The sequence below is a fragment of the Oncorhynchus tshawytscha genome, linkage group LG24 (assembly GCF_018296145.1).
Source record: "Oncorhynchus tshawytscha isolate Ot180627B linkage group LG24, Otsh_v2.0, whole genome shotgun sequence".
Classification (NCBI taxonomy): domain Eukaryota; kingdom Metazoa; phylum Chordata; class Actinopteri; order Salmoniformes; family Salmonidae; genus Oncorhynchus; species Oncorhynchus tshawytscha.
In genome coordinates, this window is record NC_056452.1 from 6,777,318 (window position 1) to 6,803,661 (window position 26,344).

The 26,344-nt window shown below is 40.8% G+C and overlaps 1 protein-coding gene across 3 annotated transcripts in view; it reads left to right on the forward strand.

The window, feature by feature from the left end:
* Positions 1-7,955: 7,955 nt before the first annotated feature.
* The window catches only part of kansl1a (KAT8 regulatory NSL complex subunit 1a), a 60,414-nt gene continuing 42,025 nt past the window's right edge, over positions 7,956-26,344 (forward strand). The window contains exons 1-3 of one of the 3 annotated variants that reach the window (XM_024387038.1): positions 7,956-8,023; positions 8,656-8,732; positions 19,121-20,513. In XM_024387038.1, the coding sequence (XP_024242806.1) occupies positions 19,189-20,513 (1,325 nt within the window). In that variant the 5' untranslated portion in view covers positions 7,956-8,023; positions 8,656-8,732; positions 19,121-19,188. Of the gene's footprint in view, positions 8,024-8,655; positions 8,733-16,433; positions 17,080-19,120; positions 20,514-26,344 lie in introns of those variants that run through there. The other 2 variants (XM_024387039.2, XM_024387037.2) reach the window with 2 other exon arrangements.

Here is a 26,344-nt window from a genome sequence, read left to right on the forward strand (position 1 = left end):
TTTAGCAAGTTAACATGTTCAACATGTCTTTGAGACAAAGAATAAAAAACATATTTTTAACAACTATGTACCTTAAAATATTAATGTGGTATGATTGAATTTGCCTAGGTTCCCTCATTTGGCTGACTTGTCTGTGATGCAGAATGATTGTTTGTCTGTGGTCTGTCCTGCTCTCTGTCAGTCCCTGCTTTCTGATCAGGCCTCAATATTGAAAACATTGTTCAATATGGCACTGCAGTCTCACTGTGTGTTTGTTATCACAGAACAATAGGGTTAGAAGAATCTTTGGTTGTATGATCATATCGATATATTTTCTAGTACAATTTCATTGAGTAAATATATGCAAATAGCCATGCACCATCCACAACCGTAGTGCTCTCCAGAGTGTGGTGCGGTCTGCCCAACGCATCACAGGGGGCACACTGCCTGCCCTCCAGGACATCCACAGTATCTGGGGTCACAGGAAGGCCAAGAAGATCATCAAGGACTTCAGCCACCCGAGCCACGGACTGTCCACCCCGTTATCATCCAGAAGGCGAAGTCAGTAAAGGTGCATCAAAGCTGGGACCGAGAGACTGAAGAAACAGCTTCTATCTCAAGGCTATCATATTCTTAAATAGCCATCACTAGCCGGCCTCCATCCAGTACCCTGCCCTGAACTTAGTCACTGTCTCTAGCCAGCTACCACCCGGTTACTCAACCCAGCACCATAAAGGCTGCTGCCATATGTACAGTGCCTTTGGAAAGTATTCTGACCCCTCAACTTTTTCCATAATTTGTTAAGTTACAGTCTTATTCTAAAATTGATTAAATACATAAAAATCCTAAGCAATCTACACACAATACCCCATAATGACAAAGCGAAAACCAGGTTTTAGAAATGTTTGCACATTTATTAAAACACAAAAACATAAATACCTTATTTACACATGTAAGTATTCAGACCCTTTGCTATGTGACTCGAAATTGAGCTCAGGTGCATCCTGTTTCCATTGATTATCCTTTCTACAACTTGAATGGAGTCCACCTGTGGTAAATTCAATTGATTGGACATGATTTGGAAAGGCACACACCTGTCTATCTATATAAGGTCCCGCAGTTGACAGTGCATGTCAGAGCATAAACCAAGCCATGAGGTTGAAGGAATTGTCTGTAGAGCTCCGAGACAGGATCGTGTCAAGGCACAGATCTGGGGAAGGGTACAAAAAAATTCTGCAGCATTGAAGTTCCCCAAGAACACAGTGGCCTCAATCATTCTTAAATAGAAGAAGTTTGGAACCCCCAAGACTCTTCCTAGAGCTGGCCTCCTGGCCAAACTGAGCAATCTGGGGAGAAGGGCCTTGGTCAGGGAGTTGACCAAGAACCCGATGGTCACTCTGACAAAGCTCTAGAGTTTCTCTGTGGAGATGGGAGAACCTTCCAGAAGTACAACCATCTCTGCAGCACTCCACCAAACAGGCCTTTATGGTAGAGTGACCAGACAAAAGCCCCTTCTCAGTAAAAGGCCCATGACAGCCCACTTGGAGCTTGCCAAAAGGCACCTAAAGACTCTCAGACAATGAGAAACAAGATTCTCTGGTCCAATATTGAAAATAGCTGTGCAGCAACGCTCCCCATCCAACCTGACAGAGCTTGAGAGTATCTGCAGAGAAGAATGGGAGAATCCCCTAAATACAGGTGTGCCAAGCTTGTAGCATCATACCCAAGAAGACTCAAGGCTGTAATTGCTGCCAAAGGTCCTTGAACAAAGTACTGAGTAAAGGGTCTGATATTTATGTAAATGTCATATTTCTGTTTTTGCTTTGTCATTATAGGTAGATTGTGTGTAGATTGGTGAGGGGGAAAAACAATTTAACCTAACATAATGTGGAAAAAGTCAAGGGGTCTGAATACTTTCCGAAGGCATAAACATGGAACACTGGTCACTTCAATAATGGAACATATAATCGACTCTGCTGCTTGAGCATGCTTTTGGGGCACAGTCGATAGCGCGCTGGACTTCGGGCTAGAAGGTTGAGGGTTCGAGACTAGAAGGTTGAGGGTTTCATTACATTGGTGTCAGAAGTGGGATCGGACCTTGCATCCACGAACGTACGTGTGCTTGGCCAGTGAGCGCATTCCTGCTTGGCCAGTGAGCGCATTCCTAAACGGGCATGTACACTAGCAAGAGGTAAATTGCCGCGTGCCGCTTAGGCTGCCCATTGTGACTCGCTTGTGGGCGTGCTGGCAGCATTATAGCAGCACGTTCGATTGTGCATCAAGAATTCAGCATAGCAAGTTTGTATGAAGATCTGGTTATTAGTGGGGATGGCATGTACCCTTGTGGTTCCAGTGTTGGCCCAGTAACCAAAAGGTTGCTAGATCGAATCCCCGAGCTGAAACTATAAAAATCTGTTGTTCTGCCTGTGAACAAGGCAGTTAACCCACTGTTCCTAGGCCGTCATTGTAAATAAGAATTTGTTCTCAACTGACTTGGCTAGTTAAATAAAAAATGTAAATGGGTAAATAGTTCAATAGTAATGTGCTCTAAACGCTCTGGTGGCAAACACATTTTGCTGCCCTGTTTCCAATTGTCCACATGGCTGGGTGAACATATTCAAGTAAGTAAATTCATTTTGAAAATGTAAAAAGCTAGTTGTCTAGCGAGCTATCTAACCAACTTTACATACTGTATAGATAGCTAAGTGAATGAAATATCACCAGTTACATAACTTCATATTAGCTATCTTGATGTATTTATCACTGTAAAAAACAAACTCAAAATGCATTTGTAGGTAGCTAGCTAACAACCATGGAGGAGCTTGAAAGGATAGCAGTTCCAACTGTCAAAGTGAGAGAGTAGCCTATTCTGGATAGGGCAGGTACTTGTGTAGTTCCAGTCCCTAGAAGTGAGGACAGAGATAATGGTAACATAGTTTTTAGTGCGGTGTAATTTGAGTATAATGAAGTCTGTTTCTTGTGAGGTTTTCTGTCCTCAGATAAAGAGAGCTATGAAAGCCTGTCTACAGATGAAGAGGTCCCAATGAAGAGCAGTGGTGTTTTTGCCTTAGCACTGCACAGCTGATCAAATGATCAACTCATCATCAATCTTCAAGTGGTATTTATGTATTCATTTGTGATGCTATCCTTGATATGATCATGTTATTGTCACATGCTACACATGCACATGTGTGTGCAGAAGGGATATTATACTTTAGTAATCCACAATTACCTGGTGATGTAAAAGTCTAATAATGACATTATCTTCCATATTCCTTCAGATACCTTGTAACTGGAGATTCTTTCAAAATGATTACCTACAGTTACCGTGTAGGGCACTGCAAGGTTGGGTGACCAAGGCCATCTGGGACTGCCTCTTGGGGAAATTCAGGCGTGTGGAGGCTACCTACGTCCTTCTTAATTTCATGAGGATGGACACGAGGACCGGGAGGGGATCTGCAGCTCGCTGCTGTGTGCCAGAGGAGAGGTCTGCTGCTCTGCAGGATGTGTCAAGGATGTGGTCAACAACACAGCAAGAGAGGCAATCCGTGTGCAGGAGATCTTCACCTCCTACTTCTTCAAAGAGGGTGCTGTTCCCTGGCAACACCATAGACTACACTATGCACAACCAAAGGCTCTTTTAAGAGCCATCCACATTGCACTAAGAGTATTCTTCCATTTACTTAGCTATGTCAGCTGCAGTTATTCAATTCCCATTTTCTCTCCCTTTGATTTCTACTTCTCAGGTGAGGGTGCTGTTAAGGTAAGGGTGTGATGTATGTACAACAACAAAACAGGCTATTTTAAGTCACCCATATTGAAAAAAAGTAGAACAATTAGACACCCTATAACCCACACCCCACTCATGTATCAATCTGATTGATGGATTGCGTTGTGCAGGCTCAGGTGTATAACTGGCTCCTTCCAAATTCAAAGAATAGGCAAGAGAGCCAACCATGGAGAATAGTAAGACACTTCATTATTTCTATAACTACGCTATATTGTTTGTCCTCGTGTGTCCGTTCATGTTTTTCAGTATAGAGTACTCTGCAGCCACTTAAGCCACACACATATTCCTGTTGAACACTGTCTTTAACTACTTTATTTTCTCAATAACAGTCTCTCTCCTTCACTTCATCCCTCTTTCCCCTTCTCCCTAAATTCTCTAGGTTATATCAGCTGTGTCGGTGAACACCTCCTGCATCTGAACTGGCTACATAGAGGGCACAGCATGAACAGAGGTGAGAGGTCAGTTGGTCAGGTCAACAGGATGTATTATTAAAGAGATGCTTTACATTGAAATAGAGATGCAGTATTCCCAGAGTTAATGATCCAAGGTCAGTTTTGCATTTTTACCTCCTGATGATTGATGACTGAGTTTTAAAATAACATTTAAAAAAAAGCTTAAACATGCTCTCGTTCTCGTCTGCAGGTAGGTTTTGATGTTAGAGACGATGCCAACCCCCAGTCCCGTCATCGCCACCTCACCCACTCTTAAGATAACCTTCGGGCCGACTGGGAGCCCAAGGCTGGTTAGGAGACACCACTAGACACACTTGTGTAATTGTGATGAACTGAGAGAACATTAGGGTAGCACTATGATTAATTAATCATATGCTGCCTTCCCTGCTCCTATGTCCTTACCTCTTTCCCTTTCTGTATTTTACACCTCTCACCACCTCTTTCTTCCTGTTTTTATAATGCACAACAGAAGTAAAGTATAATAATATAATATAATATTACAATTAATATTTATAATGCTTGTATTTATAACACTTAAATAACTTATTTCAATTAAGTGTTTCACATTCTCTTCTGGTTGAAATTAAGACTCTCATTTGATGAAATACTACACCTAGGAAAATAGATATTGAGATGAACCGGTTTTAGAGTATTTACATGATGCATAGGAAGTGTAGTGTAGTTAAAAATCATGTTTCTAGTCTATTGTATAGCTATCATAACCATTCATGTCCCAGGAACAAGATTGGTAAACACTATAATTGTAATACATACATGCAGAAACAGCATCAAAGACTAATTTGATACTCCTGGTATTGGATATGACTGAAAAATAATCTCAGACATTCATACCTGAACTGCACCTTTATTGTCAATGTAGAGCACATGATCAGTGAATATATTACAATGTACAGGCTGCATAGCTAGCTACACATCCATAGGCATGCAGGTATTTTTATCCTCCACTGCACAATAAGCAAGAACATAGTAAACTAGCTAATTTACGTTATTTCATCTGCATTGCAGGGCAAATAACAGCAAGGGAAGCTTACACAATTGTACATAAAATGTGTAGTAAATGCTTTAGCTAGCTAGATTCTTTACATCCACTGTTTCACAAGATGACAGCCTGGTTTTCTGGTTGTTTCAGGAGTCCCTAAAATATTAAACAACCAGAATTACAATTTCATACTCATGTCACAACACCCATAAAGATAGCCAGCTAACTGGCTAATGTCAGCTAGCCAGCTAACTGGCTAATGTCAGCTAGCCAGCTAACTGGCTAATGTCAGCTAGCCAGCTAACTGGCTAACGTCAGCTAGCCAGCTAACTGGCTAACGTCAGCTAGCCAGCTAACTGGCTAACGTCAGCTAGCCAGCTAACTGGCTAACGTCAGCTAGCCAGCTAACTGGCTAATGTCAGCTAGCCAGCTAACTGGCTAATGTCAGCTAGCCAGCTAACTGGCTAATGTCAGCTAGCCAGCTAACTGGCTAATGTCAGCTAGCCAGCTAACTGGCTAATGTCAGCTAGCCAGCTAACTGGCTAATGTCAGCTAGCCAGCTAAATGAACTTAATGACAAAAGAAATGGCAAAATCGTTTGTCTCTACATTAACTAACATATTCCTGTCAGTTGTAGATATTTTTTGCATGATTCGTCATGACGTTACATTTGCTTCCATCCTAGTATTTTTGTCAGCCATCTTCGCTGAAGAAAGTCTCCAGCCTTGGGTCGCATAGCGTCAAATTCGTCATGAGAACCACTCGATATGATTGGTCGCCGCTGGTGTTTTGCATAAAGTTGGTAAAAATGTATATTTTTCACCGCCTTGGACGGAAATGAATGGGAGGGAGTTATGTACAAACGACCCATGTCGACGCTGCGGTTTGAACATGCTTTTGGGGCACAGTCGATAGCGCGCTGGAGGTTTTTAGACCTGCTCCCTGCCTATTTCATTACAATACTATATACTATTATATCCTACAGATATACTACATATTCTATTCACATACTTTACTGTCCATAATTACTTTATATCCCATCACATATATACTGTAAATATTTATACTCTATACTCCGACATTGCTTATCCTAATATTTATATATTTCTTAATTCCATTATTTTAGTTTTATATTTGTGTGTATTGTTGTGTATTTTTTTTTATATTACTGCACTGTTGGAGCTCGGAGCATAAGCATTTCGCTACACCCCCAATAACATCTGCTAAATATGAATGTCTATGCGACCCAATAAAATTTCATTTGATATGATTATTTGGTTTGCAGCAAGAATTTTCCCCCAAGGGAAAACGCCGCCTCAAAATGGCTTTTGCCTCAAATTGGCCTGACTGATTTATGGAAAGTATGTGTAGACTATGTATCCATTAGTTTGTATTTCAAAATAAATGTTGACTTTGACATTTAAAATGGTTAAGGTACGGGTATAGACGTCCCAAGGATATGGGATCCTTTTATTTATTTATTTATTTATTTATTGTTTTATTTTTTAATTTTTTTAATTTTTTTATTATGAACACAACAAAACAAAACAAAAACAGAAAAATACAAACAAGAGTACATAAACCTAACAGACAGGGTTATTACATATCAAGAATCATTTTCAATTTGTTAAATACTCTTATGGTGCGTCTTGCTTTTTTGTTTTTACATTTACTGAGAATTTAAATATTATTTTGAAATGATATCTTAAATAATGTGAAGAGGGGTTTGTTCTCTGCCCACTTCATTTTATGGATACAGAATCTTCCATGAAAGATAAACAAATTAACAATGAAAGTTAAATCAGGGTCCATATCATTTGGATCAAAATAAAACATAACATCGGAGTCTCTCAAATTAAAATTCATAGTTTCTTTTAAATAAAATCTTCTAACTCACTCCAAAATCTTCTGACATAAGAGCAGTCCTGAAATAAATGGTCAAGAGTTTCTGGGTCACAACCACAAAATACACATTTGTTATCAATAACTATTTTAAATCTGTGTATAATAAAGGTCTTTACAGGGTAGATTCTATGAATGAGTTTGTATGATACTTCTTTCACCTTATTAGATATACAATATTTACGAGACAACAACGAAACTTTGTTCCAGTTCACTTGTCCTGGGGCTGCATTCCAGTACATTTGAGCAGAGTGAATAGTAACATTTTGACATAGTTTCCTTATATACATGTTATTACATTTATAGTTTAAAATGTCAATTCCTTCTAATTGTATTGAGGCTACAAATTCCTCAATAGTTTCACTTGGAGTAGTGTTATATTCTCCTAAAAGAATAGCACCTTTAGGGACAGCTCTAACAACAGTTTGATACTCCTCAGGAGTGAATGTAACATTGTGTGTTCTCATAAATGCTGGATAATCATATAGTTGTCCATCATTATTCAATAATTGTTGAACCCAAATAATGTTGTTGTCAAACCAGTTTTGGAAAAAAAAGACTTGTTTTTGTATTTTATGTCTTTATTATTCCATATTGTACACCTATGTGGGGAAAAATTGTGTTTGTACATGAGGTTCCAAGTTAGAAGTACTTGTTTATGAAAGTTTGCAAGCTTAATAGGGATTTTACCCATATCAATGTTGCATTTTAGTAAGAATTATAGACCACCATGGGATATGGGATACAATTGACCCTTCACTATTTCCGCTGTAAGGCTTTTAATAAAGAACGACAGCTACGTAATCCAATAAAAAAATGCAGATTCACAGCACTGGCCAATCGCTAAGCTTGTAGGTGGGTGTTATCACCTCAAGGATCGGTTGGTTACTGCACGAACAGGTGAGCGTGCATATTCTTGTTTTTGTTCAGAAAACTAATTTAATGGATAAAGGAAAAACGTTCAGTGCACATCTAACCACAGACTTGTTTGTGATATCGGTATTTTCTGTTTTTGCAGTCCAACAGCCCATAAAACAGCATTATATTGCTCACTACTTGTTAGCTGCACTTCGTCAGCTAGCTAACGTTAGCTTTTGCGAGCGGTCTGAGGGAGAGAGTATCAAAATATTTAAATGACAGAAATGATATGATTTCAAAACAACTAGGGAAGTATTTATTTCTGTGATATGATGCCCATTATTGCGCCGAAATGCACTGTTACATGCGTTAGCTGATGTTAATGTTTAACTTGTACAGTAGCTTTGCTACTTAGTAGCTAACGTTAGCTAGGTAACGTTATCAAACGTCACTAGCACAGCTAGCTAGCGCTACCTGTCTTAAAGGGACATTACACTCCAAAATAATACGCTTATCAGGTCTTTCTGTTGAGATAAGTGCAAATCCCAGGTCATGTTTTGTTGATGTGCCATTTGTCTGTGCCATTCAATTGGGGTTGAAGCATAAAGCTGGACACAACCAATGGTAATTTTATTTTTCTATTTATTTGTATTAACCCACATTTTTTTTGTTAGGTATTATCTTCTTGCAAATGAGTTTTGGAGATTTGGATCCAGGCTACTGTTTTTCACAAATGGACCATACATTACAGGTAAGAGATGGAAAAATAAAAAATGTGTAGCCCCAACTACATTGTACTACAACGTCATTAATCTTCTTGAGGTATGTATAACTAATTCAACAGGTCAAAATGTACTAACACAATAATACACACAAGAAATACTATGCACAGTGATGTACAGCAGCCTCGGAAAAGAACACTGCGGGGTAGGGCTGGGCAATATGGCTTAAATTATGTCTTGATTTTTTTTCAAATTGATCAACGATTCACAATCTCTAAATGAGCTTTGTTGTACAATGTAAAGGTCAAATACACTGCATTTCAAACAGTCAGCAATAATCTAATGCGTTCAGGGCTTGTGAAATTATACCTAATAGTCACAGATCTGGCTTTCAAGTCTTTATGGAAATGCCCCTTTTTGTTTAAAATTTTTCCATAACATGCACATTCATTAATAATGACTAACTTCTTGTAGCAGGCATTATAGAAGTTGTGTACAGATCTCATAAACAATCTCTCAAGCACAAACCCACGTGCTAGTGAGTAGCCAGCTAATTGTTATTTCATGTTTAGCATCTTGTATCTATTTGCTAGCTAACAAGAGAAAAGTTGAATTGTTATGAACACATCCTTCTGTACATCTTCAACTGTTTGAACAGCATGCTAGCCAGTTTACTTTGTTCAGATGTTGAAGTCAATTGCCTACCTTATTTCTCAGAATGAGAACGAGTTGCTAATACCTTAATTGTTTTATGCTTATTGCACATTTATTAAACAGACTAGACAGCTCGTATAACAGTCTTTGGCTAAAATGTTGCTAGGGGGTGTGGTAAATTGTGTGACAAACTGAGCATTCATTTTTCCAGAATCAATGTTCAATGATACTCCTGTTTTAGTAGTATCTGCTCTGCGTGCAATTTGAGGAGTTGAGGCATAAAAAGGGTATCGTTAGAAAGGTTACAGTAAAATAATGTCTCAATGTCTTTCGGTGTCCATGGGACTGATTCTGTTGGACCAAACCTCAAATTCAAATAGCTAGTTGAAACTGCTTGTCAGAGAGGAAGAAGGGATCTCTCATCTTTGTTGTGAGTGGCAGGGGGAGGGGCTTGGTGGGATTTGAGGATATGGGAAGGTGCACACAGCAGAGAAGGAACAAAGGAGACAAGACCAAAAAGACATGAGTACAAGCAGACAAATGCTCATAAATTATTTATTTTTTTAAATGAAAAGCTATATTCTTGCCATACAGGCATTTTGGAATATCGCCTTAAAACATGCATTCAAATTAATGGCCCTACTGTGAGTCAGAATTAAAAATATATATTTTACCTTTATTTAACTAGGCAAGTCAGTTAAGAACAAATTCTTATTTTCAATGACGGCCTAGTGGGTTAACTGCCTGTTCAGGGGCAGAACGACAAATTTGTACCTTGTCAGCTCGGGGATTTGAACTTGCAACCTTCCGGTTACTAGTCCAACGCTCTAATCACTAGGCTACCCTGCCACCCCAAAATGTTGAATAAAATTCCATTTCAACTTGCTGGTTTGTCAGGGGGTCGGTCTGGTCCCTTACCTCGTTTTAAGGCTATTTAACCTTTTATTCAAGCAGGAAGGCCCATTGAGACCATGGTCTTTTCTGCAAGGGAGCCCTGCAATACAAGACCAGCAGCAACTGCATAGGGCAAATAAGCCTGAAATAATGACTCAAATCTGGCCTGTGTGTGAGTAAACAAATATAAAGTAATGATTGGATCCTAGCAAATCACAGGACTGCAAGGTGTGGCTCAGAATCAGAAGTTCACCAGACTGGGGGAGGTGTTTGGAGGGAGATGATTCCCGAGCATTGGGCAGAACATGTCTGGTGAATGTGATTGAGGGTGTCCGTGGGTCCTTAAGTTCATTTATCTAATTTAAAGGCCTTAAGTCTTTAATTTATCAAAGGTCTTAAAAAATGTGATGGAGATGACTTGTGTTTTTGACTGCTGCTTAATTGTTTCCACCACTGCAAAACATTTTTTTTTTAAACATGAAATGATACGAGGTGCACTTTCAAGATGTTAGAGCGCTATCCACATGTGCGCAGTTCATGTGCAGGTTGAGCCATTGCCAGAGGGGCCTATAAAATTTGAAGACCACTCCCTAGCTAGGATCAAAAATTACAGATTTCTTTTGGTTCTAAAACCATTATTTGGTCAACACTAATGTGCATTAACCTGCTTCTGGCAATGAAAGTATCTGCCCTATCCCTGTTTCGCTGTCAACTCTAACACCCTTTCCCCCCTCTGAGAGATGCATTCTGTTAAGCACAAGCATAGGCTACTGACAGTTGATCAACATTTTGAAATGTAATTGTAGGGAAAAGGTTCAACTGTCAATAGAGGAAATAACCAATTTACAAATATAGGATGTAATTGAGATGATGCGCCAGCAGAACGGAGCAGAGTGTGCCACTTGTGGTATATCAAGTAGCCTATTTAGGCCTACCAATGGACAGTTTTTGTAGGACATAAAATGTACTGTTAGATCAATTGCATGGCTATCTAGCAACAATATCATATTTACAGTTTTCAACCTAGCTGATGTATTTTGAGTTCCCACCTCATGTGGTAAATAGCCTAGGTCAATATGCACAAAAACATGCAGGCAAATTCATCTCTAAAGAGCCAAAAATATGTGATTATTCTGGATCCTTTTTTGACATGTTGCACATCAAAATATAGCCATCATGCATTCCCTGAACTAATAGATTAAATAGCTACATTGTGTGACAGCCTGAACTCAAAATTGATTTCTCACCTATAGTGCATTTGGAAAGTATTCAGACCTCTTGACTTTTTCCACATTTTGTTACGTTACAGCCTTATCCTAAAATTGATTCAATTGTATTTTTTCCTCATCAATCTACACACAATAACCCACATTTACATAAGTATTCAGACCCTTTACTCAGTACTTTGTTGAAGTACTCCCATTCTTCTCTGCAGATCCTCTCAAGCTCTGACAGGTTGGATGGGGAGCGTCGCTGTACAGCTATTTTCATGTCTCTCCAGAGATATTAGATCATGTTCCAGGACATGGAGACTTGTCCCGAAGCCACTCCTGTGTTATCTTGGCTGTGTTCTTAGTCGTTGTCCTGTTGGAAGGTGAACGTTCGCCCCAGTCTCATCAAGGATTGCTCCGTTCAGCTTTCCCTCGATCCTGACTAGTCTCCCAGTCCCTGCCACTGAAAAACACCCCCACATCATGATGCTGCCGCCACCATATTTCACAGTAGGGATGGTGCCAGGTTTCCTCCTTGGCATTCAGCCTTCATTTCTCAGAACAAGAATAGACTGACGAGTTTCAGAAGAAAGTTATTTGTTTCTGGCCATTTTGAGCCTGTAATCAAACCCACAAATGCATGCTGCTCCAGATACTCAACTACTCTAAAGAAGGCCAGTTTTTTTTATTGCTTCTTTAATCAGTACATCAGTTTTCAGCTGTGCTAACATAATTGCAAAAGGGTTTTCTAATGATCAATTAGCCTTTTAAAATAAACTTGGATTAGCTAACACAACGTGCCATTGGAACACAGGAGTCATGGTTGCTGATAATGGGCCTATGTAGATATTCAATAAAAGAATCTGCTGTTTCCAGCTACAATAGTCATTAACAATGTCTACACTGTATTTCTTATCAATTTGATGTTATTTTAAGGGACCCAAAAATTAGCTTTCCTTTCAAAAACAAGGACATTTCTAAGTGACCCCAAAATTTTGAACAGTAGCGTAGGTATTCACACCCTGGAGTCAATACATGTTAGACTCAATCACCTTTGGCAGTGATTACAGACATTTTCAAATCTTGCCATAGATTTTGAAGCATATTTAAGTCAACTGGAACATTCAATGTTGTCTTCACAAGCAACTCCAGTTTATATTTGGCCTTGTGTTTTAGATAATTGTCCTGCTGAAAGTTGAATTTGTCTCCCAGTGTCTGTTGGAAAGCAGACTGAACCAGCATTTCCTCTAGGATTTTGCCTGTGCCTAGCTCTATTCTGTTTTATTTTTAACCTAAAAAGCTCCCTAGTCCTTTCCGATGACAAGTATACCCATAACACGATGCAGCCACCACCATGCTTGAAAATATGAAGTGCTACTCAGTGATGTGTTGGATTTGACCCAAACATAATGCTTTGTGTTCAGGACAAAGTTTTTATTTTATTTTTATTTTTTACTTTAGTGCCTTATTGAAAACCGGATGCATGTTTTGGAATATGTTTTATTCTGTGCAGGCTTCCTTCTTTTCACTCTGTCATTTAGGTTAGTATTGTGGAGTAACTACAATGTTGTTGATCCACCCTCAGTTTTATCCTATCACAGCCATTAAACTCAGTAACTGTTTTAAAGTCACCATTTGCCTCATGGTGAAATCCCTGAGTGTTAGAAGTTAGAAAGGACGCCTGTATCTTTGGACCTTACAATTATCAGTATGTGTTGGGTACAGAGATGAGGTAGTCATTTAAAAATCATGTTAAAAACTTATTGCACACAGAATGAGTCCATGCAACTTATGTGACTTGTTAAGCACATTTTTACTCCTGAACTTATTTAGGCTTGCCATAACAAAGGGGTTGAATACTTATTGACTCTAGACATTTTAGCTTTTAATTTAATTAATTTGTAAACATTTCTAAAAACATAATTTCACTTTTACATTATGGGATATTGTGTGAGCCCAGTGACAATCTCGATTTAATCAATTTTAAATTCAGGCTGTAACAACAAAATGTGGAATAAGTCAAGGGGTGCGAATTCTTTCTGAAGGCATTAACTTATTTCATGACTTACTAGGCACTGGAAAAAGTTGGTCTCCAGTCCTCCCACTTAGCTACCTTGCTTGAAAGTATAGTCATTTGATACCCGATTCACTGAATGAGGGAATTATTTTCTTTGACTTTTTGGTTGTTGTGTGTTATAGCATAATACCTCCAAGAGAGCTACTGAGTGTGTAGACTTTCGTTCCAGCTCCACTAACACCAGATTCTACCAATAAACTGCACAACAGGACTTTAAGTTGACTGGTGTGTTTGAGCAGTGCTGGATTCAAAGCCTGCACATCCAGTGGCCTAGCTATTCAGATGGAGAGTTGACCACATGTTTTAAACAGTAACAGTGCTGTATGTCTGACTTTAAGCCATTTGTTTACAGTGGTATTGTTGTAGTATTGAGTATCATTAGCTGGTATTGGTATCGGTTCAAAGCCAATAATCTGGACACCTAGTTTGTGATCTAACGAATGATTAGCCCATTATATTTGCCAGAATATGCCGACTCTACCGTTATGCTTGTTTACACTGAGCTGCACTGGGGTCAGAACGCATTAATGGTTACATTAAGACACAGTGGAGCCGGCGTGAGATGTGGGTTGGAAAACATACCTCAATGCAGGGATGGGATATGCCACTGTACTACATTTTTATCCACACTGCTCCATCGGACATTGCAATACTCATATTTTTCCCGGAAAACTGACCTTTGTCTTATTGTTGGCTAGCAGTAGCCACACCAGCCATTATGGTAAAAATAGTGAAAGAGCCAGCCCTAAAAATACAGCTTTTTGACATGGGCTCATTTCTGGAGGGGAAAATTAGCAGGTATGTGGCATGCACAAAATATGTATTAAAATGCATTCCAAGTGGCATTAAAAAGTTCATGCAAAGTCTTAAATTCAACTTCATGGAATCTGCAGATACCCTGTGATTAATTGGTCAATGTTTAAGTCTAAGTATCGTACAAAGTATTCACAGGAAAGTTTTAGTAAAGACCGAACATGCCAGACTGGTCGGCCGAGCGCAATAGGCAGACGTTACATCGCTTGCTGTTGCGACATTATGTTATAAAAACCAGCTGCACAGTGGTGGCTGTTTACCCTGAGTCTGAATGTAAAATGTTAGCGAATATTCTGCAATAAGCATTCTGTCCATCGTTTAGATGTTTGTCTTACGTGACTTTACAACAACTTCTTCCTAAATGTGGGTCGCCAGAGCAGGTTAATTATGTCATCACTTCACCAATTGGCAAAATAAAAGTCCCCTGCAAGACTCTTCATTGTGCCTGCTTGTGCACACTTGCCTGACTTTTATTTTGTCATGCAATTAAAGGGATAGTTCACTGAAATTATTAAATTACATATTTGTTTCCTTACTCTGTAAGCAGTCTATGGACAAGATATGACCACAATCCATGCTTTGGTTTTGTTTATCTGGCCACTTTCAAATGCTAACTTTTATGCATTTGTGCCACAAATACGGTCCAAGTCAATAGTACCTATATTAGCATTTTCGCACTTCATATCCAAATCATCCAAATGTTTTTAAAATGTTGTACCTCAATGAAGTTACTTAGATGATTTAAGAACCAACCTGGATACCTATATTTTAGAAAAGTCTGTGTAATAATACTTTGCTGTAAAGTGGCACATTGTGTCAAATGTCTAGTTGAACAGGGACCAACCCACTGACAAACCTGGGGTGTGTTCATTAAGTCTCGCAAAGGAACAATTTACCGTTTAAAGAACCAAACACAAGCAAACGGAACGGGGAGGGACCTACCTGAATTTTTCCAATAGAAACGTGTTTTTGTTCAGGGTAATGTATACACCCCAGGTGTGCATTTTAGTTTGTGTCAATGTTAGCTATGTTGTGTGATGGTTTGAACGGCACGTTTCCCCAAAACAGTGTGCACTGTTCTTCAACAGCCTTTGAGGTACATTTGCTCCTGTTTGGTGGGTGTGGCCTGATCAATATGGCTGTGATCATTTTGGAATTGCAAAACTCGTGCAGCACACCACAGTAATTGTCCTCAGGGCCACCATAATATTTTTTTTTAACTGGTCGTACAGTACCGTTTCTGTTGAATTCAACATTGCACACTGTTTTGTCATAAACCGTTCTGTGAACACACCCCAGGAGAGTAACATGTCTGGTCCACTGGGAGCGTAGCGTTTGAGTAACCAAAGCAGAAGCAATTGCACTAATTCATTTTGCATCGCCTGGGTGGGTGGAGATTGTACGTCTTATAAACAACTGTCAAACTCATTCTACAGAGGGCTGAGTGTCTGTGGGTTTTCGCTCCACCCTTGTATTAATTCATCAATCAAGGTCACTAATTAGTAAGGAACTCCCCTCGTTGTCTAGGTTTTAATTGAAAGGAATAAAACTAAAACCCGCAGACACTCGGCCCTCCGTGGAATGAGTTTGACACTTCTGTGGTAAACCCCTTCATTGGGCATAAAATTAAATCTTCACCCACCAGGGAGCAAAACAAGCACCCACTATTGCATCACACTGCCAATGTAGCAGACATTTCCAATGCCAATTTAGACAGTTATCTTATCTGTAAGGAGGATGTATACATCTGTGGTGCACTTGGTTCTAGCAGCGTATTGCTGTACATCCTTCCACAGTCCATTGTGTGTATTGGTACATCAGATGTATGAATAGCCTAGCCCTAGTATAACTCTTGTTTGTCTCATGACAAATTATACAAAATAATTTAGGTAAAGGTTGTTCTCGTGGTGTGCCATTCCATGAGCACTACAGATATTATAGAAATAATTCAACTAAAATTTTATTGGTCACATACACATGGTTAGCAGATGTTATTGTGAGTGTAGCAAGTACAATTTTGATACAGTGTCAGGGGAGGCTTTTACCCTTTTGTTCAGGTTTTTGTTTGTGGGACACTTTTTACATGCACATACAGAGAAATGCTTTAAGAAGCCCCCTCTTATGGCACGTTTGGGCATTTCATGTAGTCTCTTGTCTGCCCTTCAGTCTAGCGGCGAGAATGAGAAATGTCTCCCGCCTACCAGAATTCACACACCACCACCACTGTTTGTCAGACTCAAATCAGAGGGAGAGGAGCAAGCCGCCATTTTCTGAGCGTCTCTCCCTAAAACGAGAAAATAGGCTCTTCTCAAACACCAGAAAAACTGGCCTTCTCAAACACCTTAGGGTGTGGGGAACGGAGTTTGCGACAAAGGATTGTTGTAAAATAATTAACAGAAGTATTTTTGACCAGAAAGGACCATTTTTACACTTACTTGCTATTACTAGTAGCGAGGCGCGCTAGCTAGCTAACTTTAGCGCGTTAACGTTAGTTAGCAAGCAAGGTGTAGCTTGCTACGTTAGTTGATTCGCCCATTGCTTGGTTCCGGAACGAATCTGGAGCGCTTGAAACGGGGTCTTAAATAAAAAAGGATTGCATTTTTAGAAAGGGGAATGGCTGATTAATCGATCCAAATCGTGTTTTGTTGTGGTATCCGTTTACATTTCCTTCAAAAACTGCGGGGGATTGTTGCCGAAATTCACTCGGATAGTGCGCCTCGTCACGTGGTAGGTTCCTCCTTTTTCTTTGTTAGCTAGCTAACAAGACTGATTAGTCTTTACTCCGACTAACTTGTCCGGTTTAGCATTCGACAAAAATGTACCTAATTCAAGTAGACTATTAAAATGATTTAGCAATCACACATTGTCAAGCAAAGCGTGGTTTGCATGTGGCTTATTTTAGAGAACAAATTGCATTGCCAGAATAATGTGCATGTCTAGAATAGTCATTGTATTTAATTTTTTTTAAACTATAACCTTATGAACTAAGATACACTGTGAAATGTTTTTGCTATTGCTTTTCAAACGTTTTGAACGTTTTACGTTACAATATAACGTTAGCTAGCTAGGCCGCTACAGTTGTGTGCTTATTGATTTAACGTTAGCCAACATTTGGCTGCACGGTTAGCAAACGTTAACGCTGCCATTTAGAATAAGATACATAATAATTTAATACACACGACTTGGAGCGAGCTAGCTAAATAATTTGTTGAGATGCATTACGTTCGAATCAGTAACTGGACACGTGAATTTGAAGACAAAAACAATAAACGTAAACATTTGTAGGGGGCATTGTGCGAACAAATCCTTTACCAAGGCGTCATGGAAAATAAAGGGAAATTTGATATATCGAAAACAGTAGCCAATGCATGAATAATGTCAACGTAATAATTAGATTGACATTTTCAACGTCAAGCCTTTTGATAGGGACACGTTTATTGGATTTATCAGCGCTGAATAGGCGGTTTAATGTGGATGAATTGCATTGAATCTCCCTCGGAAATACAACATGGCGTTTGTGCGCGCTGACAAGAAACTGCGGTGGAATACTGAGCCCCCCATTCATATCGCCTGACAGATGATACAGGGAAGAAGCAGAACGCCTTTTATCATTGTGGATTCTGTCTAGCTAGATTCCATAGATCGAATTTGGACCAGATTCGCATGTTTACCGGAATTAAATACCAATCCAATAATAAACGTCCCCCATAAAATCGGCATTAACCATACACACTGATTGCACCACGAGCCAGGCTGTACCTTGTGAACATTATCTAGTAGCCTACATATGATTTAGGAAATGTGGATACTTGTGTGTCTGAGAATTTCACACAGGAAGTCAGAATGTCATGTGCTTTGGGCTATTGTGCTAAATCCACCTGCTTTACACCTCCAAACCCTGCTGCATCTGACTTAGTAGGGTTTGAATAATTTGCATTGGCTGCTTTGCTTTCCCTCCTTATCATCCGACTATCCTTGAATTCAATGGTCACAGGGCACAGATAATTATTTGAGGAGGAGCCTGGGGAGTAGTCCTAAATGACGAAGGCCAACTTGTTCACACAAGCACAGGTGCAGTTAGCTGTAGGATTTATTAGCCTGAGGTTCCGCTAGGCTAGTTTCTTGCTGTTGACCACATTGTTTTCATTATTTCCTACATGTTAACCATGTAGGCTAGTCAAGCAAGTTCAATCACAAAGAAATGGGCTCATAAATCTACTTGCCTGAATGTTTTTTATTAGATCGAAGTAGTCTAGCCTGCTGGATATTCTTAATATTGACTCTGCCCTAACTAAAGGCCTAATTTAAATTTAAAAAACAGATACATGTTAATATTATTTGTTTAATCCTGTTTTCAGGCAACACCATACTTACCACCCTGACTATGGTCTGTTAGGTCTTAGGCAGTATGCTATGCTTATCAACATGAAGGTTGCTATTTAATATGCAATTAGAGGTTCCAATTGCATGCTTTTTGTAAATTAATAGGCCAATTTAAAGCAGACTACATACTCCTTGTTTTCTCAACTTCTCTAAGTAAATGCTTTTATCTTATATAATTTGTTAGATTTATCAAGTGAAGCACAACATCTCTAATTTGCCTTAGAGTAAATTATGTTAATCATTGTAGCATTTTGAGGTGTTAGTCCACCTGTGGTTACTTGAGGCAGGTTTGTTGGTCACCGACCAGGATTGGGTGTGTCTGCTGTCTATCACACCTTTACGGTGTGGTACTAGTGTCTGACTTTGTCTCTTCTTGACCACCCAGGCTGTCCTCTGGCAGGGCAGTAAGCGGGTGGTGTGGAGCAGGCCGCGGAGTCCGTCTCTCTGCACTGCATGGCTGCGATGGCGCCCGCTCTCACCGACGCCCCAGCCGACGCTCACCACATCCGCTTCAAACTGGCTGCCCAGTCCTCCAGTCTCTCCCCGGGCAGCACAGAGAACGGCAACACAAGCAACATCCTCATCCACAACAGCAGCGGCACCGGCAAATGCAAGGTCTCCGCCGCCGACGAACACTCCCACAACTTTTGCAGCGGGAACCAGGAGCAGCCGACCCAGCAGCATCAGCAGTCCCCGGCCTCAACCCTGGGCAAGCTCCAGCCGCTGGTAGCTTCCTACCTGTGCTCCGATGTGACCCCCGTCCCCTCTACCAAGGAGTCTATTAAACTGCAAGGAGTCCTCATCAAGCAGTCTGTGCTGAAGAGTCACGGCATCCTGCCCAGCTCGCTTTTCAACGGCGGGGGAGACTTCCTGCTGAGTAAGCGGCAGACTCTGGAGCTGTCCGGAGGACAACTGAAGAGCCTCATGAGCAGCAACGGCGGTGGCCAAGCCGTGGCGGCCATCAATGGCCTAGCCAAGAAGCTGGCCATGTCCGGCGCAGCGGGCTCCGTGGTGGCGAACAGGAGCAAACCCTCCGCCAGCGCTGAATCTCAGCCTCTAACGCCTCCACTGGACTCCAAGGCCTTCACGGGCGCCATCTTAAAGGGACCCGTCAAGCAAAAGCATTCCCTGGGGGTTTCTCACAGCGCAGGAGGAAATGGCCTCCAGCAGCAACCAGCTCACTTTGTGGCGCCTGATACACCCTCAAATCAGCCGGACACACCCTCAAATCAGCTGATGCTGCCTGTGACTGACTGGGATAGGGCAGGCAGAAGCCAGCAGGGGTCCCCAGTCTGCTCTCCGGCACCCCAGTCCCCCTCCTCCACCCTCTGCAGCCTGGACGCCCAGGTGAAGGAGCGCACTCTGCTCAACCGCAGCCGCCAGGGTGAGATCGAGGGCCGGATGCGGCGGCTACGCAAGCGGCTACAGGTGGTGCAGGCCAAGCAGGTGGAGCGCCACGTTAAGCAGCAGCTGGGGGGATTTCTGGACTCATCCCTCAGCATGCTGCCTCCCGCCACCACAACGCGCAAGGGGGACACCACCGCCACATGGCGCCCGGGCCGGCACTCCTTGGGAGCCAGGGACAGCCTGGGCAGGTTCTTGAAGAGCGGCTCCATCCCCACAGAGTTGGAGCGCCTCTACCTCAGCGGCACGGCCAACCTGCACGTAGCTGAGAGCAACTTCGACTCGGACGTGACGGAGAGCAGCTCGGGAGGGGACACCGACCTGGAGGAGGAGGTGCTGACCAGAGTGGACATTGAGCAGCGGCACATCAAAATGTAAGTACCACAGGACGCACCGTTGTGACATGAGGACCCCAAGTGACGTTCCATTATATAAAGGTTTAGAAAATGGTGAGACTGAAGTGATGAGCGTTCATATGCCAAGCTGAAGGCCATATGGGTCTTTTGAAAAACAAACTCTTTTTGCACCTTGTGACCATCAGTGTATTGAGCAGAAGGGACTTACCATGCCCCTTTTCTTTGGCTCAAGCAGCATCACAGCCTGAAAGAGCTTTTCGTCAACCAAATCATGTAATCTTCTTGATGTTTGTTGCCTGGCAGAAAGGGACAAAGTGGGACTAACATAGAGATGGTGTTCCCCTAACTATTCTACTCAGGATAATGGGAACTTAATCTACACGGTACAAAGGGTCCCCAGCTTTCACCTAGAAGGCTGCTCTGTGCAGATAAACTAAAAATCTTCTATTTGGGCTAACAGGTGCTAATGGCAATTAGAGATGCCCCATCTCCCTGAATGGAAGGATCAAACTCCAGGAAGGGGGCGATAACGCCAGTTGCTTGGAAGAGCTGGTGTTGTAGTGTGGTGTGATTGTGTGTTGTAGTGTGGTTGTGGTGTGATGCTGTAGTTACTGGAGAGACTGAGTACACTGTGTGAATCTATTAAGTCCCCGTCCACAGTGCTGTACTTCCACAACCAAGGCTAGAGCTGAATGTACTGTTTATATGCAGAGAGAGAACAGAGAGCACATACAGAATACATGTTTTGATTTAGATAAAACCAAGGCGGAAATGTGACTTCATGCAAAGGGTATAATTTTCACATTTCCACTTTCTCTTGTGTTTTTCTCAGCGGGGGCTTTCAAATGTATTCCACGCGAGGCGCAAGCCAGAGTGCCTCATTTCTGCTTAATGTTTTTGAGTGAAAATAGACTGCCAGTTGGGTCAGCGGCATTAATGGACTTGGTGACTTGTTTGGCGTTTGGTAGATGATTAACAAAGCAGAGAAGTTATTTTACAGCCCCTTCCTGTTCCTTTTGGACTTTTGGCCTAAATATGTTTGTATCCATACAGAGAGAAGCCTGAGTTATTGGCACCATCAGAGATTTACATGGCTGATTCTTTGTCTGGATGGGGAAAGAGTGATGTACAGACTTCACTACATGATAAATTGTTCTACTTGAACTGTTTGGTAACCCCATTTATAGCAAATGAATTTGATTTTTATCCTAAAGGGTTTGCAGTTTGGCTAGAGCTTTGTTGTACCTGGGATGGGAAGTAGACTAACTTAGTGCGATAGCATGTTGACGTCATCAATATGTGACCAGACAGTGCTTTAGCCCCTTCAAACTCAATTCTGAACATCGAAGCCAGTTCCACTGCATTTGTTGATTGTTCTCCTCTAATCAGGGACTAATTTAGACCAGGTCGGTGCAATTATTGGATAGAGCAGAAAACCAGCAGGCTCCGGACCTCGTAAGGGAAGAGTTGAATACCCCTGGTTTAGCCTATTTGAACTATACTGGCTCCACACAGTGAAGAGCAGTCTCACAGCGCACAGAAGGGCAGCACGTTAAAATCAGAGTAATTTGTCTATTCCTATTTGCTATAGCATATTTCAATACATGTTATATACAGAATGCAAGAGTGGAATGTAAGCCAGGTGGAGTGGAGGATTCCACCAAAATAGTAGCACAAAATGCCTAGTCGGAATCTCTTTCTCGCTGCCTGTGTCTCTGTTTGCGACATTCTCTGTCGGATACATGGGCCTTTAGGCTATATCCTGAACCTGTTCATTAAAAAAAAAAAAATGTATAACCGAAACTCCTTAACTGTCTTGCTGTAAAAAAAAAAAAAAAAAAAAAACATTTTTAGCCTATATTCCCTATTTCTCTCTCTGATAGGCTATGAATATGACTTTGGGCTCTACTATAGGCTAAGCTTTCATCGTTTTAAGCATTGCTTTCTCTCAATCAAATAATTAATGTAACAGGGTTCCTTCTCATTTGTTTGAATATCCTAAAAATGTAAAGTAGCCAGGGGAATGAGAGCGAACAAACAATAGCCTATAGAAACATCTAATGACAAGTTTAATCAAGTTTGCTTATTAAGAAATTAACTATTTATGCAGGCCAGGGAAACCCTCCATGCGAGGTTGAAAACCTAATAGCCAATTACCCATCCTCCTACTAGGCCTAGCCTAGGGAAGCCTAGGAATAGGCAATCACAGCTTTGAGAGAGAGAACATTATTTATTTACTGTTTTATAAAGCAATTATTATTCAGTTCTGAAGACTAGACTGCTTCTGTCTAGCCGATAACGTATAACCTAACTCACTATGTTAAGACATCCCGTTCCTCATCAGACAATCACTGCTCAATCATGTGCGCGCCACACGCACACAAACCTGTTCCATCCTGAAGCTCCTTCGCCAGAAATGAATATTAGAAAATATTTGCTTGCATTAAGCCTCTGCCCAGGCTTTCAACATGATTTTTCGTCATGATTCGATTTCGCATTATAGTAGTTTTGGATTTAAAAACAAATAAAAAAAACATTTTGTGGGTTGACCAATAGGAGGCAATACGATCATATATCACAATGCTTTATGGATACATAATCGCGATAGGATAGGTTGACATCTCCCAAACCTATAGCCTAAGCCTTTTCTACATGGTGAGGTTTCAGTGGTGGTTTTGTTTTAGCGTAACAGACCTATAGCCTAACCCCCACCCAAATGAATTTGGTTCACTGCTTGACAGTTGCTCTTTCTGCATATTTTTGTGTGCTCCTTGGGCTGAGTGATATGGCCAAAACATATCATAATATATAACAAATGTTAGTTTTTTATACTATATTTTATGTTTCTTGAATAAAAGTTGTACATTTGCTTTGAGTAGTGTGTGTGACCATAGGGTGGCAACACATACATTCTTAGTGATTTCAATGGGTCTTTCTCCATTCTGATTTTTTTCATACTGTTCAGTTCAATGAAAAATAATTTTCAGCTTTTTCATACATTTGTGTTTCCTACACTCACTCGAGAGAATTTCCACACTGCCATACATGTAGGGCTGCACTATATGGGCAAACAATCTAGGCCTTATCTTTTTGCAATCGCAATTTGACTTGCGATTTAGAGCAAACCACTTGTGTGAACTGTCGGAATCATGGAAATAGAATGATTATTCTAATTCTGTAGTTAGAATATAATAGTTGGCACTTTGAATACAGTGTTTGACATGACAGCGAATGAAAATGCCAGGGAGGAGTTATTGTGACAGGGTAGGAACCAAAGTGTTGATGCGTTTCCTAGGGGACTCTATAGTCTTTTGGTGACATTGAATGTTATTTTTGCTACTTCGTGTGGCATTCATGCTTCACGTATTCCTCTTTGATTTAGAAGATAATGTTGCACAAATAACATGCTGATTTTGGTCTATATCATTACTGGTATTATCAGGCTGTATATAGCTCGCTACGTTTGCTCTGACTCGGTACATTTAGGCCCAACTTCCCAAGAAAATAAACTATCCATTTGCAGATCTAAGAAACACACTAATTGTGTAATTGTAGAATGCTAGTGGATTTATATTAAGAAGCAAAGTGAAAACCACGTCATTGTCATCAACATTGTTGCATTGGCCATGCTGACTGAACGCAAGTGTCTCGAGGTCGAGGAACAACAAATGCGCTCCTTGAGGGATGAGGTGGGGCTAGGTCTTTGTGGAAAGTGGTGTGGGGAGAGGACTCAAGTAGCGGCGTAAACTATAAAAATGGATCTTACACACGGCGTATCACATTTTAACAAACCAAACATTCAAATACTGTTATAGAAGGTAAAGTAATAACCCAAACCTGTCTGTGGATGAATACGGTATACCGCCCAGCCCTATCTGCTCCATGGTTTTTGGTTGGGTTTCGGTCTATATCGGGGGTTAAGTCTAATTAATTGCACCCACCTGGTGTCCCTGGTCTTAATCAGTCCTTGATTAGAGGGGAAGAGTGGAAATCCACAATGTAACTGGCTTTGAAATTCCAGATTTAGGATTTGCCTGGCCTATAATCTTTGCTCTTGAAATTAGAGGTTGACCGATTAATCGGAATGGCCGATTTCAAGTTTTCATAATCGGAAACCGGTAATTTTGGAAGCAGATTTAGCAGATTTTTTTAGATGTTTTTTTTTTTTTACACCTTTTTATTTAATCTTTAACTAGGCAAGTCGGTTAATAACACATTCTTATTTTCACTGATGGCCTAGGAACGGTGGGTTGGAACTACCGCTCCCGGATCTGGGAGAATTGTCATCAACTGTCCAGATGAAAAACATGCCCAAATTAACAGGCAGAGACCTAAAAAAAAAAAATCTGAATGGTTAGTCCTCGGGGTTTTGCCTGCTACATAAGTTCTGTTATACTCACAGACATGATTCAAACAGTTTTAGAAACTTCAGTGTTTTCTATCCAAATCTACTAATAATATGCATATCATATATTCTTGGCATGAGTAGCAGGAAGTTGAAATTGGGCACGCTATTTATCCAAAAGTGAAAATGCTGCCCCCTATACCTTAAGAAGTTAACTCCTATCTTCAGAGGAAGCGTGAATAAGAGCCTGTGCATGGATAACAGCAGCACTAGGCAGAGGGTGTGGGGTGCGAAGAGGATCAAATTCAGCTGGAGAGCTGCAATCATAAAGAGAAGGGGTTATGTAACTCCGGCTGTGGGTTCATGTTGGGGAGGAACTCACTGGAGCTAAACAAATCCAGATGTGTCGAACAGGATGGGAAACGGTACACAAGGGGGGGAGATACTAGAAAACTGCACAGTAATGCTGAGCAACAGCATGCGCTGCAAGCCATGGCCTCAGCCAACTTAGTTGGCTTGATTATTAGAAAAATTTGTACACATTTTATGCACTAGGCCCGTGTATAAAGCTAAAACATGAACTGGATTAGGGCTAACTGACTTAAGGTCTTCTAGTTCCCTAGAATGGATAGAATTTATTCTTCGAAAGCAGAACTGCAACCTCAAACCGATTTATACACTTTCTATTAGTGATGGGGGGGATATCGTATAGTTTTGATCAATATCAATATTTCTGTGCTAGTTGGCTGTACCTGCACCAAAACAGCAATATTTTCCTTCGAAACATGCTCGCCCTCTTTTTTTTAAAATGGGGAGACAATTTGTTTAACACTTTTGTTTTCTCAAGGCTCTCTCTTGTACTCCTCTACAGCAGACATATATATATGGTGACCAATGTACTTGGAACACCAAATTGCAATTAAATCACAGTACCAAATTGTAATACATTTAGAATCACAATACATAGTATCGGCACCTAAGTATCGTGATATCGTATCGAGGGGTCCCGGGCAATTCCCAGCCCTACTTTATATTCACTATTAGGCCAATGTAATGCATGTGATGTAATGCGATTCTTGCCTCAGAAACACTGATCTCTCAATATGGGCAGCCCTCAGCCATGTAGGCCATTACGCTAAAATATACAGAAAATACAAATACACAACCAGGAGACAGGCCTGCTAGTATTCAAAGAAAACCACAAACTGAACCTCTTTCGAATTAATACTGGGACGAATCATAAGCATGGTAAACAGACGTTGGCTTGAACTAAGAGGTATCGGAACTTGTCTCTACAATATAGGTCAATGTGACAAGATCCACTGTCAACAAAATCAGCAGTCCTGGACTGGTTAGTGCTCTTTACCATTTCATGTAGAGGTCGGCCGATTATAATTTTTCAACGCCGATACCGATTATTGGAGGGCCAAAAAAAAGCAAATACCGGTTAATCGGCCGATTTAAAATATATATATATTTTTGAAAAAATGTATTTGTAATAATG